The sequence below is a fragment of the Solenopsis invicta genome, chromosome 1 (genome assembly GCF_016802725.1).
Source record: "Solenopsis invicta isolate M01_SB chromosome 1, UNIL_Sinv_3.0, whole genome shotgun sequence".
NCBI lineage: Eukaryota > Metazoa > Arthropoda > Insecta > Hymenoptera > Formicidae > Solenopsis > Solenopsis invicta.
This window is the reverse complement of record NC_052664.1, coordinates 12,725,698-12,746,097: the sequence shown is the minus strand read 5'-3', so window position 1 is coordinate 12,746,097 and position 20,400 is coordinate 12,725,698. Positions and strand designations below refer to the sequence as shown.

Genomic DNA, 20,400 nt, shown 5'->3' with positions numbered 1-20,400 from the left:
TTTGTTAAAATGTTTACTCCGGGATATAAACCAGTGACATCCTGGTCACTGACAGTACACATTCTATGTACGGACGTAACAAAAATAATCTATGCTCCGACGATCGGAAATACCACAAAAAAATCGTTGTCGCGTGATAAACTGTGGTCCGTTTTTATCAGCGGCGGCAATATTTGTGTTCGAATTCGCGCTCTCCATTTTTATGCAGGTTTCTGCAGGCGCGTCGAGTCATTACGGCGATACGCGCAACGTTATGGCAACGCCAAAATATTTCTCCGTGCGCGCGGAACAAATGCCAAACGCATATCCGAATCATAAATGTGTGGACACGCATTGTCGGTCCGCAATAGGTCACGCCAGTGCATACAACCGCCGCTTTTAATCGCTTGGTCGGATTACCCGTTATACAGACTCAGCCTGGTTCCCGATGTGCACACGCATCGCCAAACGCATTGCTGCATATTATCCCGAAAGACATGACCTGCTAAATTTATCATTACATTTCGACACTTAAATATTTAGCGTTTGAAATGTTAATATTATAAGGTAGCCTGCTGCCTCATGCTGCATGTTTTCTATCAACTGTAAATTTTTCGATAAATTTGCAATTGGTATTTCCCAAGTGTAGAAAGAAAGCATTTATCATGATTTTTATCATAATAATTCATCGATGTTAAGATGACTTTAAGTCCAACTTTGGATATTTAGAAAATCGGTAAATTCTTCAATTCTGACCGTTTGTTTCTTTTCCACATTAATTTGAATTTCAAATTATATTCTCCTTGTATCTATATAAAGAAAGTTTGTATCCTACACATAAAGAAATATGTTAAAATAAATAAAAGAATATAAAATTATTTTTTTATTACGAGATTTAATTTTTCTGGGATTATTCAGAGATTATTCATCAAACGAAAAATAATAACAAAGTAAGAGTGATAGACTTACAATTTTAAAGATACATTTAAAAAAAGTTTAAAAGTATATTTTAATATCTATTCTGACTATAATTGGCGAGGTTACAACTTCTTAAAGTGCAAAGTGCAGATAACTCTCGTAGAATGCTTTGCTAACATTGCGGTTGCAGCTTGCACAAAATTAAATATTCCAAATTTAATCGCATGCTTAAGCATATTCTAAACACTTAACTTTTAGATATGTGCCTGTTAATCTCGCAAAGACTGCGACCTGTGTATAAACTTCGGTTCGAAGTCGGCGGTTCAAGCTTACCAAAGTGGATTCTATTTACCTGGTGATCCTCGTGATCTACTTTCCAGCACTTTGCGCGCTTGCTCTATACATATTCAAGAGTCCAAATAGAGTCTCGTTAGCGCCAGATCAGTGGTCGCTGTGCGGACTGCTCTACCGAAGCGTTTAGGAAACTTCAAAGCGATCGAAATAAAAAAGAAAAAAACTGCTCGAAGACCTTCAAAAAGCAACAGCCGAACAATGAGAAAATATTTTATCATGGAAATTTTTAGTCGTACTACACACTAATTATCACATCGTCTCGTAATGATCTATGAACATGTACGTAGATCTAAAGAGAGAACGAAAAATTATACAGCAGTTTCATTTTACTCTACGAGTAATTTCAGACAGTAATTCTTTTGTTCTCGTTATAAAATAATTTAATTTTTATATGACGAATTGAATAGAAGCTTCGGATTTTTCATGAAAATTGAAACAATGCTTAATACGAAAAGAATAGTAGAACATGACGTATGCTTGTGGCTTGCATATAATAACATATATATAAAAAGTATCCACGTTTATTATGTTAAAAAATATGCCTATTTTTAATATAAAATTGATTTTGTAAATTTTTTGACAACACAATTCCAGGTCAAAAAATGATAAATCTTTTTTTCTTAGACTATAATAATTTTTAAATTAAACATTATAGGTACATACAACGAAAAACAAAATCTCTTTTAAAAGAAAATATGCAAATACAAGATATAATAAGTAGAATAAGAGATTTTAATACATTTTTTTGTAATTTTCATAAATTTTTAAATAATTTTTGTACATATAAAACTTGATGCATTTTGTTTATAAAAAAAACTAAACAAGTTAAGTAACATTAACATATTGAAAAGTAGTTTTGATACTTCTAGTAAAATAGAAACTGGACAAAATGTAAAGGAGAAGAAAATAATATACTATCCACTTCCATTTTAATGAATAATTTGATTAATTTAAATCAATATTTTATATTGAAACTTGAACGAATTATATTCGTCAAACTTTAACAAATTCTAGACTCAAAGTAATAAAATATTTATTACTTATGACATGATTTATGAAAGTATAATGCATTATACAATCGGTAGAAGAGAAAAGTGGAGGCAATATGGCTGGCTCAAAATTAAATGTTAAAAATTGGTTTAATTTAAAAACACTACTTTTGTTATAAAATTATATGTTTTTATTTTCGTTCAGAATTTTCCTAATTTAAAATTTTCCTGCCTTTAGACACATTAGAGATATATTATTATTAAAATATATTTGTTAAAGATATCATTTTATCCTTATTTAACATTACGCAACAAGCATTAAATGATACTTCTGTTCCTACAGAGGTAGAAACAGAGATATCATTTAATACAGTCTTCTAGAGTGATAATCGACTTATCAAAGGAATATTTCAATATAAAAATTTCGTTTAAAAAAGAGTATTAACAAAATCTCATGTTATTGTTTAACTTTACATAACTCGAAATGTGTACAATCAAATAAAAAAATCAAATAACAAAAAGAAACACTTAAGTGTATATAGATTCATGTGACAATAACAAAATTTAGAAATAATAAAAAAGTATGTGTAATTAAGTGCTAAAATGTTACTTAAAAAATTTTCAAAATCGTTAAAAGTAAAAATATTTTATAATAATTGGCAGCTATTGTGTTTTGGTATCTTAGCGTCTCTAAAAAAAACGACGGGTTATTAAACGAATAATTCTATAAGCAATTGCTAGAATTCGTCACCTAATGATGGAGATAATGAGGAGTAGTCGTAGATCACACTAGCTTTAATATCCCCTTCTTCTCTACCTTATTTGCGAACCAGTTTTATTACAATGTGATAAAACTTTTCTGAAGGCGCATATACCGCAAATTATTCATGAAAACAGCACATTTAAAACAAGATTTTGTAAAATTTTTATGAATATTTACAATTCATCGTATACTTAAATATGAAATATCATATATCATGCGATATGATACTGATATTAAGCTGTTTCATAAATATTTTATGTTTTTCATTTATATGAGAATATTTAATTATAAATCTGTTAGACACTTAAATACAAAATATCATATTGTACTTCTTTCTTCTTCTCTCCCCATATTGATATTAAACTGCATCATATATATATATATATATATATATATATATACATATAAACATTTTATTAAATGCGAATAAATATATATATATATATATATATATATCTTTTTTTATTCGTATTTAATAAAATGTCAATATTAATATTTTATTATTATAATAGTTTAAATTTAATCTATTTGTCTAAATTATATTTAATATAATCATTATAAATAATTCAATAAGACTAATATTAAAATTTTTAAGTAATATATTTATGTTATACCTTTTTCCCCTTTGTAAAAAATAAATTATTATAATTTTTAACATTTGCTCAACAAGAAAGTGTTTTTAAAAATGTTATAAAAAATAGATAAAAAAATATATAATATTTTGCGTTACAGAAATCTATTAATAGCAGCGTTATTGTTTGCGCATGAAATCGATATCGCGAGAAATTTCAACGACAAATGAGAACAAAGTGTGTTATAAGCTCCATCCAGTTCTCTCCTTTGACGCATGTTACAACAACCGCTCTTTTGCAAGTGGAAACGTCGATTCGCCGGATGTTTATTGACCACGCTAGCGAGCACAGCAATACGAGCAATACGCTCAAGAACGTAGCCATGCTTAGAAACAGGCGCTCAAGAGAATCCGTTCGTTGTGCACTTCTCTGAAGACGTTATCTCGAAAGGCTTAAAAATATTACTCGCGTCTGGCGGCGTAATGTGGCACGCGCCAATATGATTCTCAAGTCTGTGCACGATTCATCAGTTTTTCGTCGAGGAAAAACAACTATTACGAAAAGAACCGGCTCTAAAAAGATGTTATCACTCAGTGACCGAAATTTGCTCTTGTAAGAGCTGGCCTCAGTATTTCCGATTAGCTTAATTAACCGATTAAATTTAAGAATTATCAACTCTGTAAAATTTAAAACTCATTGTATTATTTTTCTGTTTTCCTTGGAAAATGGACAAGGAAAATAAAGTAATACGTTCAGGTTTATGTTTTGCAGTTGGCAATTACCAAACGGTCGACGGTCGGTTATATATAGAAGGTAACGAGAAATGATGAAATCAGTCTGTAATATTGATGCTAAGCTTTTTTTAGAGTACTTTTGATTAATAAGTTTCGTGCTCGTTTGATACAGAGTTTTCTACTCGGAAATTTTTATAATTTAGTTTTAATACAAGGCACCCTGCAATATTCTCGATTGTGAAGAATTAATTTTTCTTTTATGTAATTCAATAACCTGAGTGTTTGTACCTCTTGTCCTCTCTTGCCTCAAACATAATTGTAAAAGTAATATTATTAACGGTCTTATAAAATAATGTAATGAATCGCTAAAGGAAGATGAAAATTGTTAGTGATGCTTCGACGCGTATAAAAAGTATAAATATTCCGTTGGTATTATTTTCATTAATTGCTTTATAATTAATTTCAAGTATGAAATAAAGTTTTGAGTTGTGTCTTAATTATTAATAAATGGAAAATATGGTAAATAGATAATTTAAATTCAAAAATAATTATCAACATTTTTACTATTTTTTTTTACATTTTTTATATATAATTTTTGGAACAATATATAAATGTTTTGTTAATATAACCTTTACAGCAATATGTGTTTTTCTGTAGTATGTTATCGAAAAATATTACAAAAATAAACATGGAATAAATACTCTGAAAAACAAATTTTTTTAGATAGAAAGTTTTAAAAATAATACATATATTTTAAAATTAATATGAAAATTAACTCAATTAAGATTCTTTTTTAAAACGATAATATATTGTATTTTAATGTTTTTCAGCAAATAATTATATAAATATTATAATGCAATAATACAGCATAATATATAATTATATAAGTACTTTTTAATAAAGTATAACTATATAAAACTTAGTAATTACCAGTACATTGATAAAATAAGAAAAAAAAAAGGCTAATTGATAGCAGTAGCATTGCAACTTTTCAGGGATATTACGCATGCAATATCGATAATCAATGCATAATTTACATAGAATGATAATAAAATTTGCATAATTCCGTAAAGCATTTCAAGAAATTAAGAAAAGTATCGCTGCTTGTGCGATTGCAGCGACGAAGCGAAATTTCTGCGAGCGAGCAAAGTGCATGAGTGCTTCGTCTATTTCGCATGCTAATACGATTCCGCCATCGGGAACTGCCATCGCTGCAAATGCAAAACGCCATACCATACGGGGTTTTTGCGTGGATGCAATAAACAATAGATAAGGTATTCGACTGAGGCAAAAGACGAAGTACGATTACGGCAGGTACGTGTCTTGCTTACGAATCAGCTATCGCTGACTCACCGAGCTTTTGTCCGATAAGATAAAGCTTATCACCGATGGTTGCGGTGCGAGACTAACCGCTTTCTTTGCCTCCACTCCATGGGCTATTTTCTACGATTGCAGGAACGTTCCTTGAAACATGTTACAAACCGAATATTGTTCAACGCAATAGCTAGATACTCTGTGGAATCAACAGTTCTTAATTTATTTCTTTCTGATTGGTACAATCAAACATGATAGTTTGCCCAAACGAAGTCGGCCAATTGAGCGCGTAATTATTAGAGCATTTTACTATCGATTAATTGCATAACTTTTTTTTATAGTTTCATCCATGATGCCAATTACTATTATTAATGTTTACGAAGAGCTGCGTTTATAAAATTTGCGCTCAAGGACTTATGATCTTCCAATGCTCTAATCTAACCCTAATTTCTATTTTAATGTATAAACAGTAAATAATTAATTTTTTCTATTTATTAAACTATTAAAACACATTTAGGAACAAGAATAATTAAAAAATAAACCATTTTTTTTTTTATAAAAAGCGCCTTTATAATCTATAGGTAAGTACACTACTGCTTATGAATATAAAAACAAAAAATTACGTTATTATTGAAAAAATAACCAATATTGCTCTCATATAACAACAACATATTTCCAACAATTTGCGATTATGTAATGAACAATAGCATTATGTAATAAATTTAGTTCGCGTGCGCAAAAGATGATGTACATACGTGACATTTCGTAACATTTAATAAACATGCGAATAGCGAATAATACAAGAAGCAGTGAGTTGAATGCATGAGAATGACATAAATTTTGTTACTGCGATGTAGCACCCTAATTCGGACTGTAATTAGCGAGAACTGTCATTTTCTCAATGAATCCTCAAAATAAACACTCTTCATTCACTTTACAATTTCAATTTTAATGTAAAATTAACTGAATTATGAAATGTAGCTACACCAGAATAATTACAGAAATATAATTACTGACGAATACGTCAAGATAGCACTTTACGAAATAATAAATAATATCAAGAAGAGAGATTAAACCAAGGTAACTGCATCGAAAATATGTCTGCCATTATATCCATCTCTGATCTCGATGATTGACTAGAATTCTATTTGATTCAAAAAATAATCAAATTATTTGTCATGCAAAAAGCTAATATAGAAAGTCAATCAATATGCAGCAAGATTGAAAAAAGTGACATAAATTGATCATGTTCATTGTCATAATAAAATCTTAATGGAATATAATTTGAACTTATTCAATTAAAACTTTTTCTCCGTTTAGAAATATTTTAAGTGTCAAGTGTACAGAGAAACAAAATTATATGCATATTAAAAATTCTAAAGTAGATGAAATAATCGATATTATATTATATTCAAACAGTTTTCACAAAAACATCAAAAACAATCGTAATTATTTCGAAATTTATAGGTTCAAAAATTCCAGTTACAAAAATTTAATACTCAAAATGATAAAAAAGACTATTTTTTTTATCAAGACATTAAATTGATAGTAAAACAGGATATTTCACGGACTTAAGAGGATGTTAAAGTAACGGAAGAACTTCCTTGACGTCGGTACTGCAGATTAATTTTTGACGGAGACCAGGTTATCGCTCTTTGTCCAACGCATAGATCTATCTTTGTTCTTCGATCATATCGCTATTTGCGAAAAGACCTATCAACTACTGTTGGACACCATTACTGCTCTGTTTATGACAGTTTAGCTTCACTGAGCGAAATATGCACGCGGTAAAAGCACATTAGGATATCTTTTATTAAGCAATTTCACATAGTCAGTGTTATTCGTGCGTGTTTTCTAAAGGATGCTCTACTCTCATTTTGTACGTACGAGCTACACAACTTCTGTATTAAGATAAAGTTAACCTCAGGTGGCTATACGAGTAAATTATTAATGATTTAAAAACTTTTTTGTTCGACTTTTTAATGAAATTTATCTAAGCACCTCTTTTTTTTACGATTATTTCAATTCTATAAAATGTTTGTGTGAGTCTGTAACGTTAATTCGAAGATATTTAGATATTTTAAACTTTGTTGATTTAATCATACCGAGATAAAGTCAGAATTCAGTAATCATAAAAATTCTTTAATTTGTCTTTTCATAAGAACAATATTTGCCATTTTTTATTGGCATCATGAGATGAAACGCAAACTTTATTCTTCGAAAAGTTTATCCTCATATACATATCGACTGATAACAGAGTGGAGATAAAACGTGAATGAAGATAGCATCAGGTTCAAGATAGAAGAATACGCGAAAGAGTTTAAAGAAAAGATTGAATTGAAATCAGATACGCATATATATATCATATAACATACGACAATAGCGCGCGACAATCGTTTTTCATGAAGAAATCGGCATGTAATTTAGTTTCTAGGCTCATGCTTGTTAAAACATGACGTAATCGGACCGAAACATTGTCGAGACGAAATGGAACTCACTAGGAAGCAATCAGCTAGAACCTGTTACTAGCTAGAGGCGGAGCAAGCCTAGTCTGTCAGCCAAAATAAACAGAATGTCACGGATATAAATAAAGCTTTCACTCTCTTCGTTCTTCTTTTCGTTGGGCTGTCGCGCTTGACGTTGTGACAGAGGTCCCTTGATTCAGTGTGGATCCCATCGGAAACACCGTTAAAATGGTTTCACCCGCTGCTACGTCATTGACAAGAATAATTATAGGACAAGAGGTAAAATTTGTCCTCCATTCAGTAGTTTTCTCAATTATGAGAACAGTAGTAAAATGTTAGCATGAGATATTCGAATTGTTAAGAAATGAATCTCGTTTACGTTACCTTGAATAAAACATTCGTCTTACAGAACTATTTGAGAAATTGTGTTGAACGAGCAAAGGAAAATTCCATCGAACAAGAATAGTTATTCTGTAATACTGTTTGACACCATTCTAATGGCGTATTTATGTGTCATGCATAAATTATACTAATTTTATGAAAAAAAAGAGATTAATTATTGAAAGTTAAAATAAAAAATTACGTTAGAGCAAAGAAAAAATAAATTACGTTTGATGTAAACGCAAATTTATGTTACAAGCTCTCAGTATAATAGATCACAAATGTTTCGAATTATTATGAGATCATCTTCAGTGTAATAAAGATCTTGCTGATTGATGCATAGTGTAAAACGTATAACCTTTGACATTGTCACTTATTTGCGACGTGCAAGAAAATTAATTAGAGATTGAGCTCTTGAAATATTTTAAAAAGTACAGGCTGTTTTACGCTATTACTTTGATATACAATCATCAGGATCATCGTTACATTGACTTCCCATAAGTCGAAACATTTGTAATTTATGGTACTAATTTTGTAATATGTATGTATAAATTTGCATATAACATATCTTGTTTTTTTGCTCTAACTTCGTTTTTTTGTTTGATTTTTAATCTTGTCAAGCCTTACTATTATTGTATGTAATAATTAAAAGATACTCGACGCTAATTCGAATTGATAAGTAGAGTCTTGCTTATATTATTTGAAAATCTGTACCTTATAAAACGAAGTTGCGTCGGTTGAATAAAAGAAATTTCCATCAATAAGACAAATTGTTTCACACCATTCACGCGTGTATTCATTAATTTTACGAAAAAAAAATTAATTACTGAAAAATGTTCTACAATTGTGGTTGTGCTACGCATAACCTTCATTCACTTGGTGACTTATTTATAAATTTTTGCCGATGAACATCAAATACTAATTCTCTTTTAAATATTATTGTATAATATTCCAAACTCTTGACATTTAAAAAAAATTTAATCTTAGATATTCATCAGCAAACATATATATGTAACAGTTCGGTTATATAAGGGCGCTGTGTATTATATCTACGTGTTTTCGAGAAAGTAAGTTCTACGTTCGCGACTAATCTCGCGCTTTGTACGCGAGCTTGCGAGCTGCTTTATCTGAATTCGGCTTACGTCAGTTGCGGTGTTCATGAGATTCACCTAACGACAAGGCAACTATAATACTCTGATACCGGATAACGTGCGTTTTCTTCTTGTTTACTATTTTCCCGTTTTACCGGGATTTGCATGTAGCTACAACGGCACTATTCATGACGGCCGCTGCCGCGCACGTCCCGCTTCCTATATGGAAAAATCCTTTTCCGTATTGCACGTGCGCGTGGTTACGAATAGCCTGATCTCGGTTTCGGTTACACCACGTCGTGTCTATTCATTTTTATATACAGCCACGAATGTTATGCACTTGTACCCCAGTTCCGTGTTCGCTTTGCTTATGACATAAGTAAAATGAGATTTTACCACCCTATCGGCAATAAATCCGATTAAATTAAATAATTATCATATTTATATATATTTATACTCGTATATTATATTATATATATATATATATATACACACACACACACACACACACACACACACTACTAAAAAAAAAATAGAAAACATTTTCCAAACACCAAAAATTAGGCTATTTTCAAATGGCTGTAACTCGGCGAAAAATCATCGTAAATAAAAAATAAAAAAAGCATTTTGAGCTTGAAGTTTCAACTTTAATGCTGTAACAGATTTTCAAAGTTCTTTTAACTTCCTTGTCTTATGCAATAAAGAAACACACCTTGTTTTGTTCCTTAAAATTTTGTATTTTTAATAACACTTTGCAGCTCGACAAACGAATCTTTTTCAAACAATTCAAGTAAAACTTTATGAACTACAACATTTTGTCTACAAAATGCTTTTTCTAAAATTTCTCTACAATTTTTTTTTTACCGAGTTACGCAACTTTGAAGCTAAACCTACATTTTGTACAAATAATATCCGTACTTCATGAAAAATTATTGTAGACAAAAAATTAAAAAAGCATTTTAAAGCTTGAAGTTTCAGTTTTAATATATATGTTATCAATGGTTTTCAAAAATTTTCTCAATTTCTCAGTGCCAAAAAAGATACAATGTTTTTTCCTTAAAATTACGTATATTTGACAGCCTGTAGTTCAATAAAAAAACTTTTTCTCGACAAATGCAATGCAAGTACATAAAGCATGACATTTTCTCTGCAAAACGCTTTTTTCAAAATTTCCCTACAATTTTTTTTTGACCGAATTACAAGACTTCAAAGAAACGCATTTTTTACAGTACATTTTTCCGAAAAATGACGTTTACCACCGACATTAGCATTACACAATGTGCACCACGTAGAGATTGTCGAGCGGATTTTTGCACATCGTGCGTGCATGTGTGTGTGTATTAGTGCGTGCGTGCGTGCGTGCGTGCGTGCGTGCGTGCGTGCGTGCGTGCGTGCGTGCGTGCGTGCGTGCGTGTGTGTGTGTGTGTGTGTGTGTGTGAGTGTGTGTCTAATATTGTGTTTGCTCCTCTCTGATTAATTACCGCTTGTATTGTAAGCGTTTTCGCCTAATATGCATCTTACAATTATATTGAGATATATATTAAAAATTTTGCAATTGTATAAAATTAATATGTTTAAAACACATAAATATTTATAAGGTTAATTCCATTGGCTCTTTTTGTGAAACAATGTAGCAAATTTTTTATTTTGTTTTTTAAGCCTAACGTACGATGGAAAGTACAGTCAATAGTAACAGGGAATAAAGAACAGTTCAATATGTAACAAAGAACACTTTATATATTTTTCTTATTTAACATATTGAACCGTTTCTTATTCTCTGTTGCTATTGCCTGTACTTTTTATTATGCATTAGGCTTTACACTACACTATATTCTATTTTTAAACATTACGAGCATCACGTTATACATTTTTTATCATTATAGCCATTTAATATACTATATAGTTATTTAATATGTTTTAATTTTTACATTTGTTATACCGGTTTTAAATATTTGACGCACAGTGACACAATACTATTATTATACGAAGGAAATAATTTTAAGGTGCCTGCATTAAGAAAAAAAAATTGATTGTAATTATTATGATTTAACTATAATTCATAGTCATTTTTAGTGCCAAAAATAACTATGAATTATAATACATACTATAAATATATTTATAATTTTAATCCTTTTAACCATTTAGTTTTAGTTTTAATCATTCTAACCAAAGTTATTATTAATGTTATATCAATAATCATAATTATTTTATTATACACTTATAGTCATAATACCAAATACTTTTCTCTGACTATAAAAATTTAGCTAAATACCGATCTGAAAAACATTTTGCTTGGCCATCAAAATAAAATTGTGTAAAAAACTTAAATTGGTTGCTAAAATGTGAAAACTTTCTGTTGTTTAGTTCATTATATTTGAGTGTCCTACATAATTATTATAATAATTTAACAAAATATTTTCAGATCTGCATCTAGCTAAATTCTTAAATATTTCAAATCTGTATTTTTAAATACTTTTCTCAAATCTGTCTCTATCTAAAGTTTTAAATATTTCAAAGAAGCTGTGCATTTTTTCCATGTATAATTTAGAGATTTCCTTGAAATATGAATAAATATGAATTAATAATAAAATTAGGAAGCTTTTATTAAAATTTCATATTATACATTTATAATAAATTGGTATTAATAAAAATTGTAAATTAGTAATATGTTTTCCATAGTATTCAATGCCTCATTTTTTATCAATTTTAATTTATAAGAATCTTTTGTTTCTCTGTTATTTCTCTGAATAATATTATTATAAAAATTATTTTTGTAAAAAAATATATTATTTTAATAGTAATTGCTGTATTCTAATAAAAATTCAAGACAAGAGAAAAGTTTTACACAATTTTAGGTAAAATTGTGTTCTGTTGCATGTTATTTTTGTACTTTGTTCACTATTTTAATACTTTAAAATTTTAATACTTCTCAAAAGTATTAAAGGAATTGTTGTGAGGAAACATATTTAACTACGTTAAGAAATTTCAAAAGTTGTTTAAAAAATGCATGTTTCTTTTCTAATTATCTATTATTCAATTGGATTTCCTTCCTTTCGCACGTTTTCATCACTCAGAATTGTTTTCGCTAATTCAATTGAAAAATTAAGGCGAATTCAACTGTGAAACCGACGCGATTGAATGGTTAACCAATGGAGTAACTTCTGTTTAACGTGTAACTGCTGGTAAACAGGATCGAGCGTCGGTCCATGTAACGCGGTTACTTGATCCAGGATCTTGTTCGTGCAACTGCGCAAGCTCGACCGTAACAAACAAAGTGTCAGAATCAGGTTTCGGTTAACGTTAAACGCGAGGTGTAAAGCCGCTTGAATCTTGGCGTGATTACAATTTGGCATGTCATTTGCACACAATGCTGCTACGGCGCTTGAAACGGCGTTGTGCTTCGATGTAAAAAAAAAACGCCCGCGCGCAAGCATCCTTCGGGAGAGAGAAGAGTTCTTATGCAGTACAAAATAAAAAAAAAAAGAGAAAGACAAACGGGACGAATAAAAAAGGGGAAAAGAAGCGTAAAGGGTAAAACGTGGAACGGGAGAGTGAACGATCATGCGAGAAGGAAAGAGAAGAAACAGTGAAAAAGGGAGAGGAAAGAGAGGGAGAGGAAAGAGAGGAAGCGAGCGGTCCAGCCGAGCGCAGCACGTGACGGGTGTCGTTAATATTTCATTAGCATTCGTTTTGCGTCGTCCCACCGACGTGGCTGGTTTTATATACGCTTTACGTTACACCCCCGTCCAGCCGGTAGTCGAATTTTTATTGCTAACGCGGCGCAGTTATCCGTAAAAAAATCGCGCGTTTTGCCGCGTTCGTTGACTCTCCTGTTGGTTTTCGCGGTACTATCCGATGCGCTTTTCGACGTTCTCGAATTTTTACATGGCTCTTTTCCGATCGATGCGCGATGAAAGGAACTAGAAAACTCAAAGTAAAATCTTATACATGAATAATATTCGTTCATGACATAGGATGATTATCTTTATGCTATTTTTTCATTTTTTTTTCATTTCACTCCTTTAATTACTCTTCCTGCACTTTTATTTTTTTACTTTTGATAAAAATTATTGAAAATATTATTAAATTATGATTTGTTTGACACTTCATTAATAGTGCATATTCATATATTTAAATTTATATAGCTAATAGATTTTTACTCAATGAAATATGAATAAAACCTTTAGATAATTTTTTTATTATTTTTATATATATATATCTATTGTGCAGTGTTTTTGTATTATATATTTTTAGTACTGAGTATTCTCTAATATTCTATTACTCTTATAAACTTATAAAGAATAGTACCTGAAGTATTTAAAAATTTAGTAACAGATCTAAAAATAATTTTGTTGGATCATTAAAATAATTATGAAGGATGTTCAAGTATGCTGAGCAATGCTATAAAAAGTCTTGATTCTATTCTAGCAATTAGTTTGAACGATCAACATAATTATTTTGATTTCCAATAAAATTATTTTCAGATCTGTAGACAGATAACTTTAATTTTTAGACACTTCAGCAAAGAGCTATTTTTCTCGAATAATATTCTTCTATTACTCTTATATTAAAACGGAGTCTCTGAATAAACCATTTATACAACGTTTACGTAATATCTGAAATAACATCTGGTGTTTTCATGATGTCGCAATTTACCATGGCGTATTTACGTACAATGGAATATTGTTCTAAATAAATTCGCTGATGAAAGTCGCGGATTTAAAAAGATGAAGAAGATAAAAGGGGAGAGAGACGTGCCACGTAAGAATTCGCGTTCATGACGATCCTTCGTCGTCCTGGTAACTGTATGTTGGGAAAATTTATTCGCATTTACCCATCCTCACGATTCTCCAAGCCTACCTTATCGTCCTACCACTTGGTGCTTCGCAGCTCGCTTATGTCTTCTTTGACTACGCAATCTCGACAAGCCTCTCAATTCAGCCAATTAATTAGCATCTAATGAACGTGCTTTGAGCTGCATTCTCCGCCGAGCGAAGAGAGTTAACTTTACCTTCGCGACCGTTATTGTTGTCCTCTTTATTGTTGTCCTCTCTTTCGGTTATACCGCCGTGCCACGTTGCTAGGAATTCCGTCCTTAATCGTACCAGAACTTCGAAGCAATCGAGTGATCATTAACAAGACGCGCGAAAGCTTATATTTGATGTTATAAAAGATTTAGTAAAACTAGAAAACTTCTTTGCTAAAATTAGAGTAGATGGATACGGAAAAAATCCAAACTTTGTTTGTTTTTAATAAAACGTATCGGATTACTTAACGAAAAATATACTTGGTGCGAAGCGTTATCATGTCTCCTGATTTCTTATTAAAATCGCATAGTTTGGCTGCTAGTACCAGCATGTTCTTCGCTTTGGTGTTCAGATTAATAACGCGAGTTATTATCTCAACCTTTATCGATTTATCGCTTCGAGTATATGCAAGAAAAACATATAAATTTCTCTTTCTCACGAGGGAAATAATATTTTGGTTTCCTAAAGAATTAGTTTCATCATCACTTATAATACGCTGTGATTGCGTGACGATATTAGAATTAGAATTTGCAATCTTAGTGCGCGTGTACATCGCGGAAAAATAATTGAATAATTTTTACTCACCATTCCGATTCTCGCTGTCGGCGGGCTTCATTTGGATCGGATGGCGCATCTGAAAATAAAAGAGTCAACGATATAGTTTGCGTTCTTGCACCTGGAAAGCGTCTGAGCGCACGTAATAAAAGTGACATTTATTATTGATAAGATTGCCGATATCGTCGACGTTAGAGAGCGGGCTCGAGTGTAAAGTTCGTTTCGCGCTTTTTGAAAAATGCAACGATGGGAAGCCGTTTTCCGCGGCTTGCGGCATGTTCTCGTTGTACTTACATACAGACGAGTGCGAATGCAATTCGCCTGGTCTTATTCTAAGGATTCTTTCCTATTTCGTGCGCGAGACCGAAAATCGAACGCGATATAACGCCGGAATTCGCCGGGAAGTTTTACAGAACGTCATATCGTCAGCACAAACACGTATCTATACCGATGCTGCACGCTGCTTCCGGTTGTGTCCGATAATTTACCATTTCTTATGTATCTGACAATTTTTTAAATATAACTTGCGATTACATATACACATCTTTATTCAGTAAGAGTTTTAATAACGTTTATCCAAAATTTCGACCTTTTAACATTTAAATATGTAGTTTGATAATTAAATCAGAAATACATTTTATTACTTGATTTCTTAAAGTTAAAATAATAAGATTTAATTACATATTTATAACTTTAAAGTTTATTCCATAAAAAAATTTTGCAATAAATAATCAATTACAGATTAAAAACTATTAATATTTTACTTATTTACAAAAAGAAGATGAAAATGAGCTTAAAATATAATTTGTTAATTACAGAGAATGTCCATATTATTTGATTCTTATATAAAATCATTTTATAAAATATATTCTTTTAGTGATGATTTTATATAAAATGAGTATTAGTATTTCTGCTTATGTGCATTTTAACGCTGTGTAGCCATTGAATATTTTTCTGTTTTTTAAATAAAATCAATATTAAATACTTCATACAATTTGATATTCGATTATCAAAGAATTTGACATAAAAAATTAAAATCAAACATGTAATACCTGATTCCTAAAATTAAAAATTAATAAAGAAATAAATTATGTGCAAAGAATTAATGCTGGATATTGGTGCACTGAAAAAAAAATTTATTTGAATACTTGCAATAAAATATTTACTTACGGTACATAAATATTTATTTAATTAAAAAATGATAGTTAAATTACATTAGTAATTCTTGTGCTAAATAAATATTTATTTACATTTAATATAATATTTTATTGCAGGTATTCAAACAAAAGTTTATTAAAATTTACTATTTTTTTCTCTTAATGTACTATCGATAATTTGTTTAAATAATGTAACATTATTCTATTCTCAAACTAATTAACATTTTAAGTTTTATTAGTATCATACATTGTAGTTGAGAGTCAAGGTTAAAACTTTTTGATGGCCATAATTTAAAATACCGTACCAGTAGTTAAAAAACTGCTATAAACAACTAAAAAAAAATTAATAAAATCACAAAACATATTACTATTTAAAAAATCATTACAATTCTAATATGTACTTCTATAATGGCAAGTATATTGTAATAGTCGAATGTTCATTATAACGACAATATTGAAAGGCGGTAATCAAAACGGGCGACATTTTTGATAAATTTGATAATATTTATGAGTGAAACGCATGAATATTGTGTATGGAAAAGTAAATTCATCGTATGACCAATCGCTTGTGTGAATATGGAAATCATTTCGGAGCACTCATTCAAACGTATGCAATGAGATTTTCTGCGCAATGAATCGATGACTGACTGCGTGTTCGCAACAAACACACGAGATCTTCATAAACAGATAAGAATTGAGAAGCACCAGTGCATAGCACTGCGATATATACGCCATACGTGCGATTATCTATCGTTCGTTGTAATAAAATCGATTTATGTCAAATTTAATTGTGCGGATTTTGCTGCGGGATAAAATTCATTGCAAATGAATGTTTCAGCAATTATGCGATTGAAACAGGGTATGTGCGAGATGTAAACGATTTTCGAGTAAATGAATGTTATCGTGGCTGTACACGTGCGCGGGTTTACATATTTTTTTTGTATCATGTTTAAAATACTCTCTCAGATTATTTCATTATCAATGAGTTTTGGATCACTTCGGATAAAAAGTGCGGTCAATTGAACTTTTTTTTTTTAAATTACAATACGTGGATATAATAGCTCAGCGCAATAGCCGATAAATCTCAACTATTTCGTTCATGATTCGTTCTGCATTTACTGCATTCCCAGAATAATTAACGATAATATATAACTGTGTGTATTGTTTAAATTGTTTTACTATATAGGATTCTTGTGTAGGATTGAAATTTTTTACATTCTTTGTTGTGTGAATTTTTGGATTTATATCACTTTACGATTGCAACTAATTGTCTTATGAGAACCCATAAAAAATTAGTGAGGTGATTATTCTCTGCAAATAAAAATGTAATGACTGTATCATAAAGCTAAGCCCTTCCAGCCGAGATGATGCATTATTGCGCCATAACAAAATAACTGCATGTGGAGGGTAAGAAAGTGAAAAAGAGAAAGAAGGATCACGAAAGAGAAACAGAAAGAGATATCATTTATAGGTACTTTGTGATAAAACCTCTTTTCCAAGGAAAATGGCAGCTAGTCTAACATTTTCATTTATTATGATAGTTATTACATGCCGAAGAAATAAGCCATGAGTTTTTACGACGCTCGAATTATATCGATCGAGCAATTTATACTTCAACTGCAGCGATGAACAAGGAGTTACGATCTAAGACTCCTTATTTTTAATTTAATTATTGGGCTCGTTAAATTTAACGCCATCACTAAGTTCTGACGAGGATGAGAAAGCTCGATGGAAACGTTCGAGAGATCCTCGATGTGCTGCCAGTCGTAATGAATGACTCACGGCATTGCGAGAAACGGAAGAAGTAAGAAGTATACTCCGTCAACACACCGTTGTTAATCGATTAAATACGAGCCATGTCATCACAACGTTTTAGAATGGTGAAAGATACTGTGGCTAAAGATAATCGATGAGAAGATATGTTTAATAAAAATGTTTATGAAGGTCTTCATTTATGACGGATAAAAAAATATATAATATATCTGCATTAATTTACTCTAAAAAAAAGTTTATTTATAATAATAAAAGTAATGTCTCTCTTTGCTCTTTTTTACATTTTTTATTTACCCGTGCACTTTACTTACTTATTCTCAATTCTTGATTCTTCACAGTCTATTTTGTAAACTCTCATTTGCAAAATATAAGAAGCTTTCTCTTTTGCAAATCTTTGATTATAATTTTCGATAATTCGGCAAGTATAAATTGAGATGTAATATTCATGTAATTATTTATTATATCATATCGCAGATATTTATGCAATACTGAGAAAAAAATTTATTTGAATACTTGCAATGACGTAACTTATTAAATATAAATAAATGTTTATTCAACAAAAAATGATAATTAAATAACATTAGTAATTCTTGCATTAAACAACTATTTATTTACATTTAATAAATTATGCATTGCGAGTACTCAAACAAATATTTATTAAAATTTAATAATTTTTTCAGTCTATATATTCTCGAATTCTTGTTTTCATGTATCGTATAGAAGATAATATAATTTAAATTTTTATAGTATATTTGCAAGCTCAAGTTTTGTAGGTTTTTACCTCTCTGATGATCACGAGTTTGTGACATTTATACTACACTGGTAGAAAAGTTTTTAATTTGACTAAATTTTTCAACTCAATTAAATTTTTTTAGTTCAACTATATATGTGTTTGACTTAAGGATATAAAATATTTGAATTTCAGTTTAAGCATTTATATATTTGACTTAATTACCTATATATTTAATTTAAATACATCAATACTTGAACTGAAGAAATTCAATGAAGTTGATAAATTTAGTCAAATTAACAACTTTTCTCTCAATGTACAAATTTCTAATGCTATCAATTTTCAATAACTATCTCTCTAAAAAACACACTAATAATTTATATATTCTTGTTTCTATTTCACGTATCTTTTTATTCCTATAAGGATTGTAAATTATACGGACCTTTCCAAAGATAGTCACGTTTATGGATGGTCTAATTTCATAGCATTCGTTTCCATAATTCCTTGCATTTGATGGAATCTGTTGGGCAGTTACGATTATTTTTAGCAGAGAAAGGGTTAAGACACTTCCCATGCAGAGCTTCCTTGTTCGTTGAGAAACTCCGACGCTCATTTGCCATTCATTCCGAAAACTGGGTTGCTCGCAATTGTGCCTCGGTTCTATCTCGCAGCCGTCTATACCGGGAAGGATCATCCCAAGATTCGAATTCGATATCCGTATCGACCAGGGAATCGATACGCCAAGCCAGGTATAATCGGCCCACCAGCCACGATTGCGATCGAAGATTATGCGCATCGACTAACGACCCATATACCACAACGATGATGCAATCTGGAGGTACCAGATTCGCTATATAGAACAGTTAGTATACTTTACCGAGACGAAACACAACGGAATACAATTGTGCAATAGCTTCAATATTTTGAGTAGTCCGTATTTTAGTTATGTTTAAGCTTTTAGTATTCTAAAAATGTTCTCAATTTTGGTAGTTCACGTCTAAATAATATTTGATTGAAAAATATATACATTAATTTGTGAAAATAAATATTCTCAATGAGTACTGTTTTAATGAGTTTTTAAATAATGTTGCGTAATTTGTAAAAAATTATGACACTTTTAATAATAACAACTTCTCATAATCTTTATCGTTTATTCGAGTTGTACAATTTTTAAAATTGTTTATATTTTTAGAATATTCTATAATTGTTTTAACTAAATTAATTTAGTTAAATTAACTAAATTATTAATAATTAATTAATTTGTTTTGTTACAATATTTCAAACGTTTCAACGTTTTTATAACATTAAAAACACACACAGAATTTTCTTCTCAAAAGTTTTTTCAAAATATTAACACACGACGTAAATCTAACTTTCATGGTTCGTAAATTAAAAGATAACAATCAGATAATGAATATGTTGTTTAAATGATTTGTCCAACATATGTCTTAATAAAATTTCTCGTTAATCCACGGTATAACTGTGGCGATGTACATTAAATGGTTTAACAGATCAAAAGTATTTTATACGCTCATAAATAGAGCACTGGATCACTCGACTATGATGCTTGGAGAAATGCCTGCTAACCGGCCTCTTAA

At 30.4% G+C, this 20,400-nt stretch overlaps 1 protein-coding gene across 24 annotated transcripts in view; it reads right to left on the bottom strand.

Annotated features, from left to right (window-relative positions):
• Positions 1 to 20,400, bottom strand: part of LOC105193379 (CUGBP Elav-like family member 2) — a 688,840-nt gene that overhangs the window by 73,667 nt on the left and 594,773 nt on the right. For all 24 annotated transcript variants that reach the window (XR_005574991.1, XR_005574990.1, XM_039450395.1 and 21 more), the window contains one exon: positions 15,173 to 15,221. Coding sequence is in view for 22 of the 24 variants with exons in the window: in XM_039450395.1 (XP_039306329.1) it covers positions 15,173 to 15,221 (49 nt within the window). In the remaining 2 variants the exon portion in view is untranslated. The remainder of the gene's footprint in view (positions 1 to 15,172; positions 15,222 to 20,400) is intronic.